We start from the raw sequence: 15,202 nt of genomic DNA, 5'->3' as shown, positions 1-15,202 counted from the left end.
AGCTGCGGGTGTGCGCAGGGCCAGGGGACAAGGGGGACGTGCGGAAGCTGAAGGCGTCAATGGCCGATGCCCGCCCCGCCCCGTACAACCACTGTGGACACCTGGGCATGCGCATGTGGGGGAACACGGGGCGGGAATATGAAATGAGCTTGGTGTCCACGCATAGGGGCTGCGTGCTCCTATCTAGTGAAGCTTCTCGCTTGCGTTAGTTTTTCGGGTGTCTTCACTGTATCGCTTGCCGAAGCTTCTTGCCTGCACAGGGACCGGACCAACGGGACGCGACTGGACTCATGGTGGTGGTAATTAGTATTGCTGCTTCTCCTTTTTGTTTGCTTGCTTAGGTATTCTGACTTTTCCTTTCTTCTTCTCTCTGTCCTATCGCTATTATCAGTTATTTTGTGAAATAAAGCTTACAAGGTTGTACGGCCTCTTGGGATCGTTTAAGAACCCTCCCCGATATCGGATTGGGAAAACTTGATCTTAAATGTTTTTTCCAACCTAAATGATTCTATGATTTTCTAGCCATGCATGGGTCTGTATCACCTGGCTGCACTAAGCCTGCTCTGATTTGACCTGTTCTAATTTGAGGACAGTGGTCCCCTAACCATGGCTTATAAGCAGGACATGCCCACGAAACCTTCTGATGCTTCTTCAGGCTACAGGAAATGAAAATCCATGAGTGAGACTGGTGGGGAGAGAAGGTGATGTCATGATGTGCAATGCAATCCCCGCTCCAGTTGTTGCCTGGCCCTGTGGAGATGTGAACTGCTGCTCCATGACTCCTGCACCTCTAACTCAGAAGAGGACTGAGATACCATGGAGGTTTAGAAATAACAGGTTATTTCTGCTTTGTTCTTCTAAAATGAAGGTGTCAAAACATTCTTTAGACATGAAAGGTTTTTTGACTCAAAGGCTGTCCATTGTGTTTCTTGAGCACGTGTTATCTTATGATCTTCGGGGAGGGTAAAAGACAGGCAGAGGTTGGCACACCTTGCAGTTGGCTGAGAAAACTTGCTCTTTTGAAGTATCCCATTCCACTTTTGGATCCATGAGCCAAGAAAAAAGCTCTACGAGAGATCTGGACAGACTGGAGCGATGGGCTAAGGTCAACTGTAGGAGTTTCAATAAGGCCAAATGCCGGGTGCCGCACTTGGGCCACAACAACCCCCAGCAGCGCTACAGGCTTGGGGAGGAGTGGCTGGAGAGCTGCCAGTCAGAGAGGGACCTGGGGGTGTTGATTGACAGCCGGCTGAACAGGAGCCAGCAGTGTGCCCAGGTGGCCAAGAAGGCCAATGGCATCCTGGCTTGTATCAGCAATAGCGTGGCCAGCAGGGACAGGGAAGTGATCTCACCCCTGTACTCGGCACTGGTGAGGCTGCACCTCGATTCCTGTGTTCAGTTTTGGGCCCCTCACTCCAAAAAGGACATTGAATGACTCGAGCGTGTCCAGAGAAGGGCAACGAAGCTGGTGCAGGGTCTGGAGCACATGTCGTACGAGGAGCGGCTGAGGGAACTGGGGTTGTTTAGTCTGGAGAAGAGGAGGCTGAGGGGAGACCTCATCACCTTCTACAGCTACCTGAAAGGAGGTTGCAGAGAGCTGGGGATGAGCCTCTTTAACCAAGTAACAAGCAAGAGGACAAGAGGTAATGGCCTCAAGTTGCACCAGGGAAGGTTTAGACTAGATATTAGGAAGTATTTCTTTCCAGAAGGGGTTGTTAGGTGTTGGAATGGGCTGCCCAGGGCAGTGGTGGAGTCCCCATCCCTGGAGGTGTTTAAGAGTAGGGTCGATATAGCGCTGAGGGATCTGGTGGAGTTGAGAACGGTCAGTGTTAGGTTAATGGTTGGACTAGATGATCTTCAAGGTCTTGTCCAACCTAGATGATTCTGTGATTCTGTGAAAACTGGGGCAAAATCATCATCATAGAGCCTGCTCTGATCATTCCCGGAGGTGGAAGGTTGTCTTAAACAAAGGAGTCAAGAGGTGAAGTGCCAGAGATGTCTTTATCAGTTAAAAACCTCACTCATACTTGCTGGTTGTTTTGTGCAAAGACTGGTGCTGGTGTAAAAGCTGATGAGGGACAGGCGGAATAGTGGTTTCATCTGTTTGAGGGAGAACTTGATCACTCCAAAGTCATTCATGTCTCCCAGGTAGTATTTGAACCTTTGCATTGTGTTTCTGCCACTTAATTGATACCTAGAGGATGAGCTTGACATGGTCAGAGATGAAGAGGGACCCTCTGTGACCTTCCAAACTAATTGGTGACAAAACACTACAAAAATAAAATAATTGGTTCAGATTATAAACACTTAAGTAAACCAAAGTGGATCAGGGAGAGCTAAGAGGTGAATGGAGCAAATGCAGGGAGAGAATATCATGTAAGGGAATAAATGAAAACATACCTGGATATCTTATTCCCTGAAGTATGTGTTTACTGTAAATAAACTCCTTGCCTTGTGACTTGAGGTGAACAAGAGAAGCAGGTGGGAATGTGTCTTTCTCCTCCATCATCTGTGCTGCTGTCCCACATCTACAGGCAGTGAAGAGCCCATGGCAGGGTGAAACAGAGGACCAAGTCCTGCTGACCACGCTATGGGAGAGTTTCTAGCAATCAAGACACTGGGAGAAATGGGAAGGACTGGTGTGCATCTGTCTTTGCAGCAGTGCTTGCTGCCTGGGGAAGGCAGCCCACAGCTTCTGTGTCTCCTTTTTCAGGTGTCTCCATGGGAGCTGGAGCTTGTTTGTACAAGCCTGCATGGGGGGAAGGAGAGGTGAAAGCCCATGGCCCCTGTGCTTTTGTTGTGGGTGGATTTCACCAGTCTTTTGGCTGAATTAGAATTAATAATTGAAAAATACCAAGATCGTTTACCGTGTTGTCTTGCCCAAGTAAAGAAAACCAGCTAAGCCTAAAACATGTCCTGCCATCCCTCAGCTGCATTCCTGCTGATGGACCACCCCTCTGGGTGGTTGCCCTGCTTCAATTTACCCCTCCTGGCCCCTTGTTCCTGCCCACAGTGACCGTGCATGGAGCCATGTGATGGAGTGGAGCAGAGCAGCGACACAAGTGAAGTAAAACCCTGTGAAAGAGATCCCTGCAAGGCTGGTGGGAACAGCCTGGCGGAGGAGGGGGGGGTGTGGGGGTGGGGGGGGTGGTGGTCATGAGCCACAGGGGCTGCTTGGGATGCAAGGTGTGTAAACCACCCCTGGCAAAAACAGCCGTGAAACCCAATTTTCTGCCCTGCTGCCAGCCTCAAGCTCTGCTCCTGCTTCATCTCATGATAGGGCATGTCTCTGTGCTGTAGTCAGCCCTGTTCATGGCTTAAATGAATGTGGTGAGGGGTGGCTGAGGCATGGACAGGCATCCCATCCCCTGCTCTTGCTGCAGGGTCTTGTCTCAGCCAAAGGGTGGGACAGGCAGCTGCAGCCCAGTGCTTTAAACCACTGCAGGGATGCAAGGCAGAGCCCTGCACCTGCAAACACGAGAAAACAGAAAGGAGAAAAAACCAACCCCACAAAAAACCCCAAGAAAACAAAAACAAACAAAAGTTGCACTCTGCAATTTTTTTAAGCATATAATTCAAAGTGTGATGTGTTGCTGAGATGCACATTCCCTAGCTGTGGCAAGCCGGGCAGAGGTTGAGACACATTTTTCTCTGGGGAGAGGGAGGGTTGCGTGAGCCTGAGTCAGCAGCAAAGGTCACTTGGCCGAGAGTCTTGGCTTGCAGGAGAAGATTTCGTAACAGTAACTGATGCAATGTTTCTGTGTTCAGCGCTGATGGCATGGTGGGTTAGTGTGTATGCACATCAGAGAGAAACACCAATTTGGGTGACTGGGGTGATAGGGCAGTGATGGTCAACCTCACCTGCCTGCTCCACCTCCTAAATCACTTCTCTCTCTTCCTTGTTGCTTCCATTGCTTTCTCCCCTCCTGTGTCCCCACTTTTGTGTCTCTTCAGTTCTGGCATTTAATTGCATCATTATGTTGTTTGGTTTATGGCCTTGGCTCATCTTCCAGTTCCCGTTTGAGGTCATTATCACATCTGATTAGTTTTGGAGCCTAATGAAGAGGATCAGACATAACTCTAGGGTATGTCCAAGCCATTTAGTGTTTCTGAGCATAAAGATCTGCAGAGGAAGTTTATTTTTAAGCTTCCTGAGAAGATAAATTTGAATTTTGGATTGTTTAGGGTACAAGTAATAGAACTGAAATCCCTCCAGGGGGGAGCAGTGCCCTCTGGGATTTGAAGCATGCCAGGAATAATTATCCAGTGCTGAGTAAGTCTTGTTAGTCTTGAAATAGCTTTTAGTAGATGATCATGTTTTTCTTCATGTTGGCTAGTGTGAAAGTTTGAAACCATACATTAACATTTAGCCTTCATTGTAAGAGCACTGTCACCATGTTCTTAATACTGTTGTAATCCAGTCCCACTCTGGGAAAGCCAGGCATGGAGATACAAAACGATTACACAAAATAACCCCAGAAAATAAAAAAGGGCATTTTTTGAGGCTGCATTTTAAGGTCCCACTCTTTCACTGTATTAAGAGATAGGAGGGAGCTGCAAGGTCTTGCGTGTTGGAGCAAGGTGAGGTTAGAGCATCCTCAGGACAGCTCCAGCTGCTGCTGTTTGGTGGTGCTTTGCAGGGGACCATAGCTCCAGCTCAGCATAGCAGCAGCAGGGCAAGTGCTACACCGTCACTGGCCCAGGCGAAGTGACGTTATCTGTGTAGTGACTCAGCTGTGTCCCTGCTACCCATCTGCTGATGTGATGCAGATCATTAGTCACTAATTGCTGTGGTTACCCTTTTTTTAGGCTGCTGGAAAGGCCAAGGGTCACATAGACGTGAAGCAGCTGAGTCAGTCTTCCACCTCTTGCCTTCAGGTCCACCAGGCTCTCAGTGATGCTTGGAGAGCTGTTTCAGTGTGCCCTGCCAGGCAGACCCAGACTGTCTCAGTTTTATCTTTTACTCTCTGGCTGTTTGACTATAAGCCTGTCGCAGCTGTATGGTGGGACCGGGGTCTGTAGCTGGGGCCTTCTGGTGTGCAGCCACAGCAGGGTGGCAATGAACCTTGCTCCCAAGGAAAGACCTTTGGAGGCAACGGGAGAGGGCACTCTGCCTTGGGGCTGAGCGTGGGAAGCTTGTTTTACCTGTGCTGCGTTTGCTCCCTTTGTCAGCTCTGTAAAAACCCTCTAAGCATTCTGGGGCTTCACTGAGGGTAGTAATTTCCTAATACTATTTTTCATTACTTCCCCTCCCCCCCCCCCCCCATCTCCTGTGCTTCCCATCTTTGGCTCTATCTCTTCATCCAGTGCCTAACCTGTAGGTACTGGTGGGTTAGGTACCATTGCTCAGGTATCAGCTTACCCAGTATTTCAACCAATGGCTTGTAAATCTTTATGGAAGTCTTTTATGCTGTTACCCCAGACCAGTCTTGAGAACAGGTCTTTGACACCACACATGGCCAGTCAGAGAGGGACCTGGGCGTGTTGATTGACAGACGGCTGAACATGAGCCAGCAGTGTGCCCAGGTGGCCAAGAAGGCCAATGGCATCCTGGCTTGTATCAGCAATAGCGTGGCCAGCAGGGACAGGGAAGGGATCTTACCCCTGTACTCGGCACTGGTGAGGCTGCACTTCGATTCCTGTGTTCAGTTTTGGGCCCCTCACTCCAAAAAGGACATTGAATGACTCGAGCGTGTCCAGAGAAGGGCAACGAAGCTGGTGAAGGGTCTGGAGCACATGTCGTACGAGGAGCGGCTGAGGGAACTGGGGTTGTTTAGTCTGGAGAAGAGGAGGCTGAGGGGAGACCTCATCGCCCTCTACAACTACCTGAAAGGAGGTTGCAGAGAGCTGGGGATGAGCCTCTTTAACCAAGTAATGAGTGATAAGACAAGAGGTAATGGCCTCAAGTTGTGCCAGTGAAGGTTTAGACTAGATATTAGGAAGCATTTCTTTCCAGAAGGAGTTGTTAGGTGTTGGAATGGGCTGCCCAGAGAGGTGGTGGAGTCCCCATCCCTGGAGGTGTTTAAGAGTAGGGTCGATATAGCGCTGAGGGATCTGGTGGAGTTGAGAACAGTCAGTGTTAGGTTAATGGTTGGACTAGATGATCTTCAAGGTCTTTTCCAACCTAGATAATTCTATATAATATCTGGGGGGTCCTGGACACAGCTGGGTTTGGACACTGCCCTTTTGCAGGTTTTTCTGTCTGCCTAAAATCTCCTAGTCTCTTCTGCCTGTTGTTGCTTTTCTTGAAGGTTACAGACCCCATCTCTGGTCACGATTTTGATGGTACCCTTGAGTGGACTGGAGATGGAGGTGTGGATACTCATCCCTCATGCCTTGCTCAGCTGCAGCAAACTGCATTTATCTGTTAGGTCCTTTCCATAGTTCGAGTGGCCTAAGGAGGCCCTGTAGGTCTTCCTCTGTGTAGACAACCCTGCCCATTCCCATGACATTGCTAAAACGTCAGTCTCTGCATCCTGCCAAGGAGGTTGGAGTTGGTGGAGGGATGTGTGCTGGGTTCTCCCACCAGGCTCCTCTGTGTTCACTTCCTATTTGAGCTTTACACCAAGCAAGCTACCCTCACAAAACTAAAGAAAATTATAGTAGTAGCAATACTCCTAATAACATCTATTATTTCTTTTTAAAAAAACTCTCTTACTGTACTTCATCCAAACTGTTACTCCACTCCCATCTACGATTTTAGCAAATGGTCTCATTTTGTCTTTAAGGCAAACGCTGCTGCTTTTATTTTATAACTATTTTAATTTCCTGATCTGTTCTGCCCTCATATGTGCCCTAGCTCTGCTCTGTGGGTACCTAGCGCCCACCTGGAGGAACTCATGGGGGGTTTCTGGGTATTGCCCTAACAAAAATAAATTATGCGATGCCCTTGGACAATGTGGCAAAGTCCACATTGGAGCTGATATAGTTAAAAGCGAAACAAACATTTGGGGAAACCTGGGAAATGGTGGCTTGGGCTCGTGGAGCGCTGCTTGGGAAGCTGAAAACTAGCATCTCTAATTCATGGGCAGCCAGGTGAGATGGTGCGAAAGCCAAAACGTGGCTGAGGTTTCGCAGCAGCTGACTTTGGACTATGTGGATGCCCCAGCTCAAAGTGGGAAGGTCTCTTCTCCCTTATCTGAGGAGCCATGCATGTGCCAGGAGACCTTTGTTCTGAATATTTGGAGGAATAAAGTTCTGCCAGAATATAAGGGCATTTCCCCACGGCCTTGGTTCACATGTTGCACTTTCTGTCTCTCTTGCAGCTGCGTAAATGAGTATGGAAGATTATGATTTCCTCTTCAAAATTGTTTTAATTGGCAACGCCGGTGTGGGGAAGACCTGCTTAGTCCGTCGCTTCACTCAGGTAAGGTTGGCTGCCTCTTGGACATGGGACATTGGGGTGGGGACAGCACTGGGATGGGAGAATGGAGCCTATAGCTGTGTGCTGAGGACTCTGCTGGTGTCGTGGCTCCAAATCATTTTGTTGTCCACACACTTGGTGTGTGCATCACCTATAGTGACATACTGGCACAGGCAGCACATCAGTATCTAATGGTCTACTTGGCCCTGTTGGGGATCTTGCGTTGGAGAAAGCTTATCCCTCTCTGAAGGTGGAAAGTCCCCTCTGAAAGCTGCTGGGACGACTCCTCCTGATTTGGAGGTGCTCTGGAGTGGTTATAAGGAACAGCATGTCTCCTAGAGTGCTCCTAAGTGCCTTCTCCCCCTTGCTGCACAAAGCTCTCCCTGTTATTTGTCATTAGCAGATAATTAAATAATCTGGGCCCTGGCCTGTCAATCCAGTGTCTTCTGTTAAACACCAGACCTTTTTTGTGGCAGAACAACAGGGAAAGGACCAGGCTTCTGTGATCTGGAGTAAGAGAAGGTTTTGCCTGATGCACTATAAAACATAAATTGGGGTATTTTTGTTGTAGTCTCCATTAGGAATTGTCAGCAGTTTTCCCCTTCACTGTTAATTTCAGTTTTAAAGTTGTGGTGATCTTAAACACTCTCCAACTGCATGTGACAGCTGGTGGCAATACACCTAGTCAATCCCAAAGGGTTAACCCCAAAAGTCTGTGGTCACTTCTGCTTGTGCTTTGACAGCACAGCTGCTGTAGGGAATGGATGTGCCCCAAAATCAACATGACTTTGTAGAGCTAGACACCAGAAATCAAAAAGCTCTATTTATTTTTTTGGTTTGTTTGCTGTTGCTCATTTCCAATGGTGCTACAAAGACCACCAGCGTGATGCTGGTCCTTGCCATTGTTGTGGCACCAGTAAGTGGCTGGTTCCGTGCTTTGCTCCTGAAATGCTGTGCAGGGATATGACCCTGGTGCTGGGAGCTGCCAGAAATGCCTTCCCGTGGCGTGGCGTGTGGTGGAGGGGAGAGGGAAGGTGTGAGGTTGCAGGAACAAAGGCATCTCGTCCCACACAGGCGCTCCCATCTCTTTCAAGGCATTGGGAAGTGGGACAGAGGATCTCCATCTACCCTTCCCCCGCCTCTGCCAGCTGTGCAGAAGCGTAAGAGCTTTTCCCCTCCCTTTTTTCCTGTATGCATCCTCTTTTTCTTCTGTTTTCCCACCTCTCAAGTCAGCGATTTGCTACACAGCTAGGGACGCGTAGGCAATGAAAACACTGTGCGGTTGAACTTTTGTACTGGGGAAATGTCACATTTTCCTCTAGAAATATGATGGAAATAAGTGTCTAGGGAAGGGCGCAGGGGAGGAATAGTTTTGAGGATAGAAAAGGGTCAGAATTAGCACCCGGAGAGAGTTTTGTCTTGCTACAGAAAACTGCTTAATGAAATTCTTGTTTTCTTTCAGGGACTTTTCCCACCGGGTCAAGGAGCCACGATTGGGGTTGACTTTATGATTAAAACTGTGGAGATAAATGGTGAAAAAGTAAAGGTAGGAGCCTCATGGTTTTAAGTGTAAACTTATGTGGCAGTGTCATAGCTGAGGTTTCTTGCTGCAGCCCTCCCACTGCTGGAAGGCACATGGGGGAGCACAGGGCTGTCTGGCATGGCTCAGGCAGTGCTGGGTCTAACAATCGTTGTGCTCCTCCACAACCTCCATCAGGATCGTAACAGTGAACCTACTCTAAGGGAGAAAATAGAAAGGGGAGATCTTGCAAAACTCTGTCCTTGCTTAGGAGACAATAAAATCGTGCCTGGCTGGGGTTGAGAAAGCACAAAGAAGTGTTTCAGTGCAACTTCTGCTCACAGCATTTCTGGTAAGAAGAAATCTGTTGCATTCCCTCTGGGATATGCATGATGACGGTCTTCTGTGAGCTCCCAAGATGGCCCTTGGGGAGAGCAGGCTTCTGGACTTGTGCAGTTCTGCACAACAAAGGCTCATCTTCCACTTCTGCTGAGTTACGGATTTGGGAGAAGAGGAGACGATCACAATACCGGTGCTTCAGTCAACAGGTTGAATTGAGAAGGGCAATGTCCTCCATATTATTAACTCTTTCACTCTCCAAAATAGGGTGGTTGCAACCAAACTGCTGCTGGGAAACTGTCCTTATCCTGTGCTGACTCCTAAACTGCCTGAGCATTGCTTGGCAGAGAGCTGGTTTGCCTGAGCCAAAACACACTGGGGGCCAATCTCATGCTCTAATGGGATCCATGGTTGGGTTGCAGCGCCCAGAGATGTTGGCTGGCGCCACTTTATTCATTAGTAGAGATTTTGCTAGACCTACTGTGATGTTCAAGAGATGAGAGAAGAGTATGGTTATCTGAGCCTCTCATGGTAAGGTGTCCGGAGTCCCTGACCTGCTCCTAGAATTACTCTGCCTACATTAAATCGAGGGGCCTCGAAGTGAAAAATAGTGGGTTTCCCCTTGCTGCCTTCATCAAATCTAGTAGTGAGCAACTAGGAGAGCAGCAGCAGTGGGACCATGGCTGGATGTGACATCTAGACCAGTTTTTAAGCTTGTGTAAGCGATGGGATGGAAACAGTAGACTTGTGCTGGTTTTCAGCCTTGGATTTTTTTAACCTTTATGTCAGCACAGAGAGATTTTTATGAAGGAAATCAGGTGGTGTATTTGTAAGTTTAGGACAGATTTTAAAAGCCATGATCATGTCAGCAGGCTGCCACCCCGCTGTGTGAGGAGATGTACAAACCTATGGCAAGTGATGGTCCTTGATCAGAAGACCTTCCAGTCTGAGCAGGTGAAGGACAAGAGGTGTGAATACCTTCACCTGATAAAGACAGAGTTAATATTCAGCACATGGCTGTGAAAGTGGGACAGAGCAGCAGGCAGGAAAGCAGTGAGGATCCTGTGTAGCCCCTGCGATGTTGGTGCTTAGTTCAGTGGTTGTGATGTTCATTAGCAGGTGTCTGGCATGGCAGGGTTGGTCAAGACACAGATGCTGCTTGTCCAGACTCCTCGGACAGCAGAGATGCTTCTTTCAGCCAAAATCAGCTCCAGTGGAGCAGCTCAGAGAATCTAAGCTGGTAAATGGCTTAAGTATTGCACTGAAGGTGGAATTCTTTTTTTCCCTTATAAACCTGGCTTGAACTAGCTGTCTCAAAATTGTTTTGGTCAATGGAGAGAGAAAAGTAATCTTGAAGATGAATCCCATCCACTTTAGACACCTTTCCTTTCCAAGCACCTGGTTCCCTGTCAGGTACAGATGGAGCCTTAAAAACATTGTTTATATCTGAGGTCTGGTTTTTGGACAGATGAACTCACCCTAAGGATTTGTCTGTTTGTCTTGTTGCTCCCATGACATAATCCTGTTTTAAGACTAGCTTGGACTGAGGATGCAAACTCCTTAAGAGAATGTTGGGAGCAGTTGTGCCAACATGGGCTGTCTAAGGGGCAAGGATGGTTTAGGGAAGCTTTACAAGCTAAATGAAAATTCATCAGTGTGGTAAACCCCTGCTGCTCTGCAAATGCCTGGTGAATGCACAAGTGTTCACCCAAGCAGCTCTCTTAAACACCTTGGGGCCGGCTTACGTTTCAGCCCCAATTGGTAGCTGGTATACCAGCTATATTTCACATAGCAAATAATGAGTTGATAAACCAAACTCCCTCTCCCAACCCCACCAGTGGAATAAATTAGAGTCACTGTTGCTCAGCCACAATGACCAAGCTTGGGAGGAAGCTTAGTATGATAGATCTGGGTGTTTGAATGACCCTTCCAGCATCTGAAAGGCAAACGGATTACTTTCAGGGAGTGATCTTACAGCCAAACTTTTTGAGTAAATGGTGCTAGTGAGAATAAACATTTAATGAGCAGGAAAAGCAGGAATGAGTCAGAGCACAGAGCAATAAAAATGACATCTCAGTCAAACAAGGTGCTTCTCTCACTGTTAGCTCATTTAACAGTGCCCAAGCCATGACTCCACTTCTGTGCCGGGCAGCATCTGCTGCATGTCTGCTGGGATCCAGGATGAGAGAGCAGAGCTGTTTACCAAAAAGCTTTTCAGACTTGAAAATAAATTATAGATTTCTGGGGAAAAATACTTCCCACCTTTCAAAATTGCATTTGAAAGTCTGTGGAGGGGGACTTGCAGGCATAAAAGCTGTGTGTGAGCCATATTGGATATGAGTGGCTACTAAAGCTTGCTGACAGATGAGCTGAGACAGCACTGTGCTGTTGAGGGGGCTTTTGATCTGCCTGGCCTTTCCTAATAAAACCAAAAATATGTATACCACCTGTACGAAGAGGCTACACAAATTTTAGCCAAGTAGAAAGCAGTTATGCAGGTCAAAGCTAAGCATCCTCAGTCCTGCAGACAGAGGGCTGTGCTATATGGACCTGTGATATTATTGCACTTGGTGGAACTGTTCATATACATAAAGCTAAATCTATGTGCAAATGGTGGGAGAGTGGGAAACATCAGCTGGCTCCAAGAAGATAAACATCTAGGTTTTCTGGAGGCTGAGTCAGGCACTGTCCTTTGGGTTGTCTGAAAAAATGGTACAAGTAAAATGGTTGCTGTAAAATATTTTATTTGGCAGAAATAATCAGTGGGCTGAAGTGAGATGTGTATTCTGTGTGCAGGAAGAGTTTATCAGTGGCTGTAAGGTTGGGGGCTCTTTGCTGCTTTCTGCACCCAGTTCACAGGTAGACTCATGACTGTAGCCAATAAGAAAATAGCAGAGCAACAACAAAATTATCTGTATTTTTCCATATGCCAGAGTTTGGAGTTGGTTTTATAGAATCATAGAATGGTTTGAGTTGCAAGGCACCTTAAAGATCATCTAGTTCCAACGCCCCTGCCATGGGCAGGGACACCTTCCACTAGCCCAGGTTGCTCAAAGCCCCGTCCAACCTGGCCTTGAACACTTCCAGGGAGGGGGCAGCCACAGTTTCTCTGGGCAACCTGTGCCAGTGTCTCACCACCCGCACAGGAAAGAATTTCTTCTTTATATCTAGTGTAAATCTGTGCTATTTGAGTTTAAAACCATTACCCCTTGTCTTGTTGCTATACTCCTTGATAGAGTCCCTCCCCATCTTTCCTGTACCCCCTTTAAGTACTGGGAGGCTGCTGTAAGGTCTCCCCAGAGCCTTCTCTTCTCCAGGCTGAACACCCCCAACTCTCTCAGCCTGTCCTCACAGGGAGGTGCTCCAGCCCCCTGATCATCTTTGTGGCCTCTTCTGGACCCGCTTGAGCAGGTCCATGTCCTTCTTATGTTGGGGGCCCTAGAGCTGGACACAGCACTGCAGGTGGGGACTCACCAGAGCAGAGTAGAGGGAGAGAATCCCCAGCCTCGACCTGCTGGCCACACTTCTCTTCATGCAGCCCAGGATGCAGTTGGCTTGCTGGGCTGCGAGCACACGTTGTGGGCTCATAGTGAGTTTTTCATCCACTAATACCCCCAAATCCTTCTCCACAGGGCTGCTCTCAATCCACTCATCGCCCAGCCCGTGTTTGTGCTTGGGATTGCTTCGACCCATGTGCAGGACCTGGCAGTTGGCCTTGTTGAACTTCAGCAAATGCCATTTGTTTTAACAGGGGCTCGTTTGTTATCTGAATTTCATGTGCAAGTAATTTCACTTCTGGTTTTGTATGTCACTTCTGTAGGTGCCAGGTTCAGCCATTTAAACACAACTGTGCCAAGAGGTTAAGCACAAAGGTGCCCAGGAGTTGTAAGCCAGCCACAAGTTACGTTCTCTGCAAAAATGTACTTTTTCAAAATCATACCCCACGTCTGAAAGCTTCTACTGGGAGCTCTCATTTCAAACTAACACATTTATGATGAGTATCTGGCATAGTTTGACTTTGGAACTGGGCAAGAATAAGGTTTTCTCTGTTACAGGCTGCTGAATATATGGAAAAAATCTCAAATACTTTAGCTTTTTCTTCCCAAAGTACACAGGATTCTGGCTGGAAATCATCCTTTCACATATTTAATTTCAGGGAGGGGTGCCTTAAAAAAATAGAAGCTGAAGCAGAGAAGTACTCTTTTATACTGAAATGGTTTAATTTAGGATGTTTGTTTCTTTGCCTTTTTGAAGAACTGAGGTTTTGATGACCCACCAAAAACTATCAGATGGTCATATTATAAAAACAGTATGAATTTAGTTTGTATTGGGAAATGTATGTTGTCTTCCTGGACGCAGAATATTTGGCAAACACTCATGACCTCTTTGATACAGTTAAGGACATGTCAACCAGTTCTACATGTTGGGAAGGCAGGCAGCAAGAAACTGGGTGAGATTGCTGAAGCTGTAGAGAGGAAACGTGTTAGAGCCCTTGATCAGCCTTCAGCTGAACTCCTTGTTCAATCCTGTGGTTTCCACCCATCAGTGCATCCTCTCAGGATAACTATAACTAGTTTTGGGAGCTAGAGGAGAGACTTGCTTATTTCTTCTTGGGATGGATGGTGCTAGTTGGACTTCAGGGGCAGGAGTGACTTTCTCCCTCCAGCACCTGTGTTGTAACACCAGGCCAGGAGCTCTGTCCACAGCAGAGGGAGATGCTAGAAGCTGCATGAAAACCTGCAGACCTGCAGCTTCCAGGGGCCATCGGCAGCAGTGCCAGCTGACTTTGTGCCTTGCATTTCAATCCACAAGTGCAGAAACGGAAACAAAAAATTCTGGGGGAGGGGAAGCCAGAGGAGAGAAGAGCTAAGTGCTTTCCCAGCATTGGCTTTACCCTAAAGAGTTTTTTTAGGTCAAAACAGTGCTGCTATCAAATAAAGTATTTTTTTTTTTTTGCTTTTACCACCCTTGTTTCTTATGCCAAAAGCTGCAGATCTGGGACACAGCAGGACAAGAGCGATTCCGATCCATCACGCAGAGTTACTATCGCAGTGCTAATGCATTAATCTTGACCTACGACATTACCTGCGAAGAATCCTTCCGGTGTCTCCCCGAGTGGCTGCGAGAAATCGAGCAGTATGCCAGCAATAAGGTCATAACTGTGCTAGTGGGTAAGTGACAATCGTCCCTAGTGGAGTGGTGTGATGAGGGGGTGAGCTGTGTGTGTCGAGGGCTTGGTGGCAGATGGAGATGTTAGCAGGAGGAAAACGTGTGTGAACTGGCGGTGTAGGATGTTTGAACTGGTACAGCAGATCTTCTTGCCAACCATTTGTAACTGCAGGTTGGCTCAGGGTACAGCCAGTGTCTCCAACCCAGTGCTTGGACAGTTCCTTCTGCAGATAACACCAAGATGCTGATTAGTGGTGTTCAGGACACCACGGCCACTTCTTGAAGTGTGGTCCTGTCTCGGGTCTAAGGCTGTTGCATGCAGAGGTGGATGCTTCCCACTGGTCCGTCCCATATGGGACTGAAGTGTTGATGGTGCAGCTACTAAATGAGCTAAGAATAGAGCAGTTTCCCTTGTGACTCCCAGCTTGGATCTCTACAAATATATGAGGATCTGCTCAAGCTGGTGATGGCTGCAGGTTGCTGTACCCTGTAGCTGTGGGACAAGCAGAGTCCTGTCTTGAGTGGGTCAGGATCTGGGAACAACATCAGGATGTGATGGTTGTGAGGATCATAGCATTCATAGGTAGGGCAGAGCTGGAAGACTGGATATTTTTGCATGGATTTTAGAGAAACTAAAAATAAATAACTGAATGTTATGCTAATCCGTCGAGCTTCAAATTAAACTAAAGCAGACCTCAGGCCATCTGCTACAAGCAAGGTGAACGTTATTTTGCCTACCTGTGGTTTTCCATGCTCTGCTATCAGCATCTGATAGTCAGGACTTGGCTTTTTAAAAGCCCAAGAACATATAA

General features: G+C 47.6%; 1 protein-coding gene across 3 annotated transcripts in view; it reads left to right on the top strand.

Annotated features, from left to right (window-relative positions):
• The window catches only part of RAB30 (RAB30, member RAS oncogene family), a 65,088-nt gene that overhangs the window by 35,076 nt on the left and 14,810 nt on the right, over nt 1-15,202 (top strand). For 2 of the 3 annotated variants that reach the window (XM_074816325.1, XM_074816323.1), the window contains exons 2-4: nt 7,266-7,366; nt 8,826-8,909; nt 14,209-14,392. In XM_074816325.1, the coding sequence (XP_074672426.1) occupies nt 7,274-7,366; nt 8,826-8,909; nt 14,209-14,392 (361 nt within the window). In that variant the 5' untranslated portion in view covers nt 7,266-7,273. Of the gene's footprint in view, nt 1-708; nt 838-7,265; nt 7,367-8,825; nt 8,910-14,208; nt 14,393-15,202 lie in introns of those variants that run through there. The other variant, XM_074816324.1, reaches the window with a different exon arrangement.

The sequence above is a fragment of the Strix aluco genome, chromosome 2 (genome assembly GCF_031877795.1).
Source record: "Strix aluco isolate bStrAlu1 chromosome 2, bStrAlu1.hap1, whole genome shotgun sequence".
Lineage (NCBI taxonomy): Eukaryota > Metazoa > Chordata > Aves > Strigiformes > Strigidae > Strix > Strix aluco.
The sequence above is the reverse complement of the archived record's forward strand: the minus strand, read 5'-3'. Positions and strand labels throughout refer to the sequence as shown.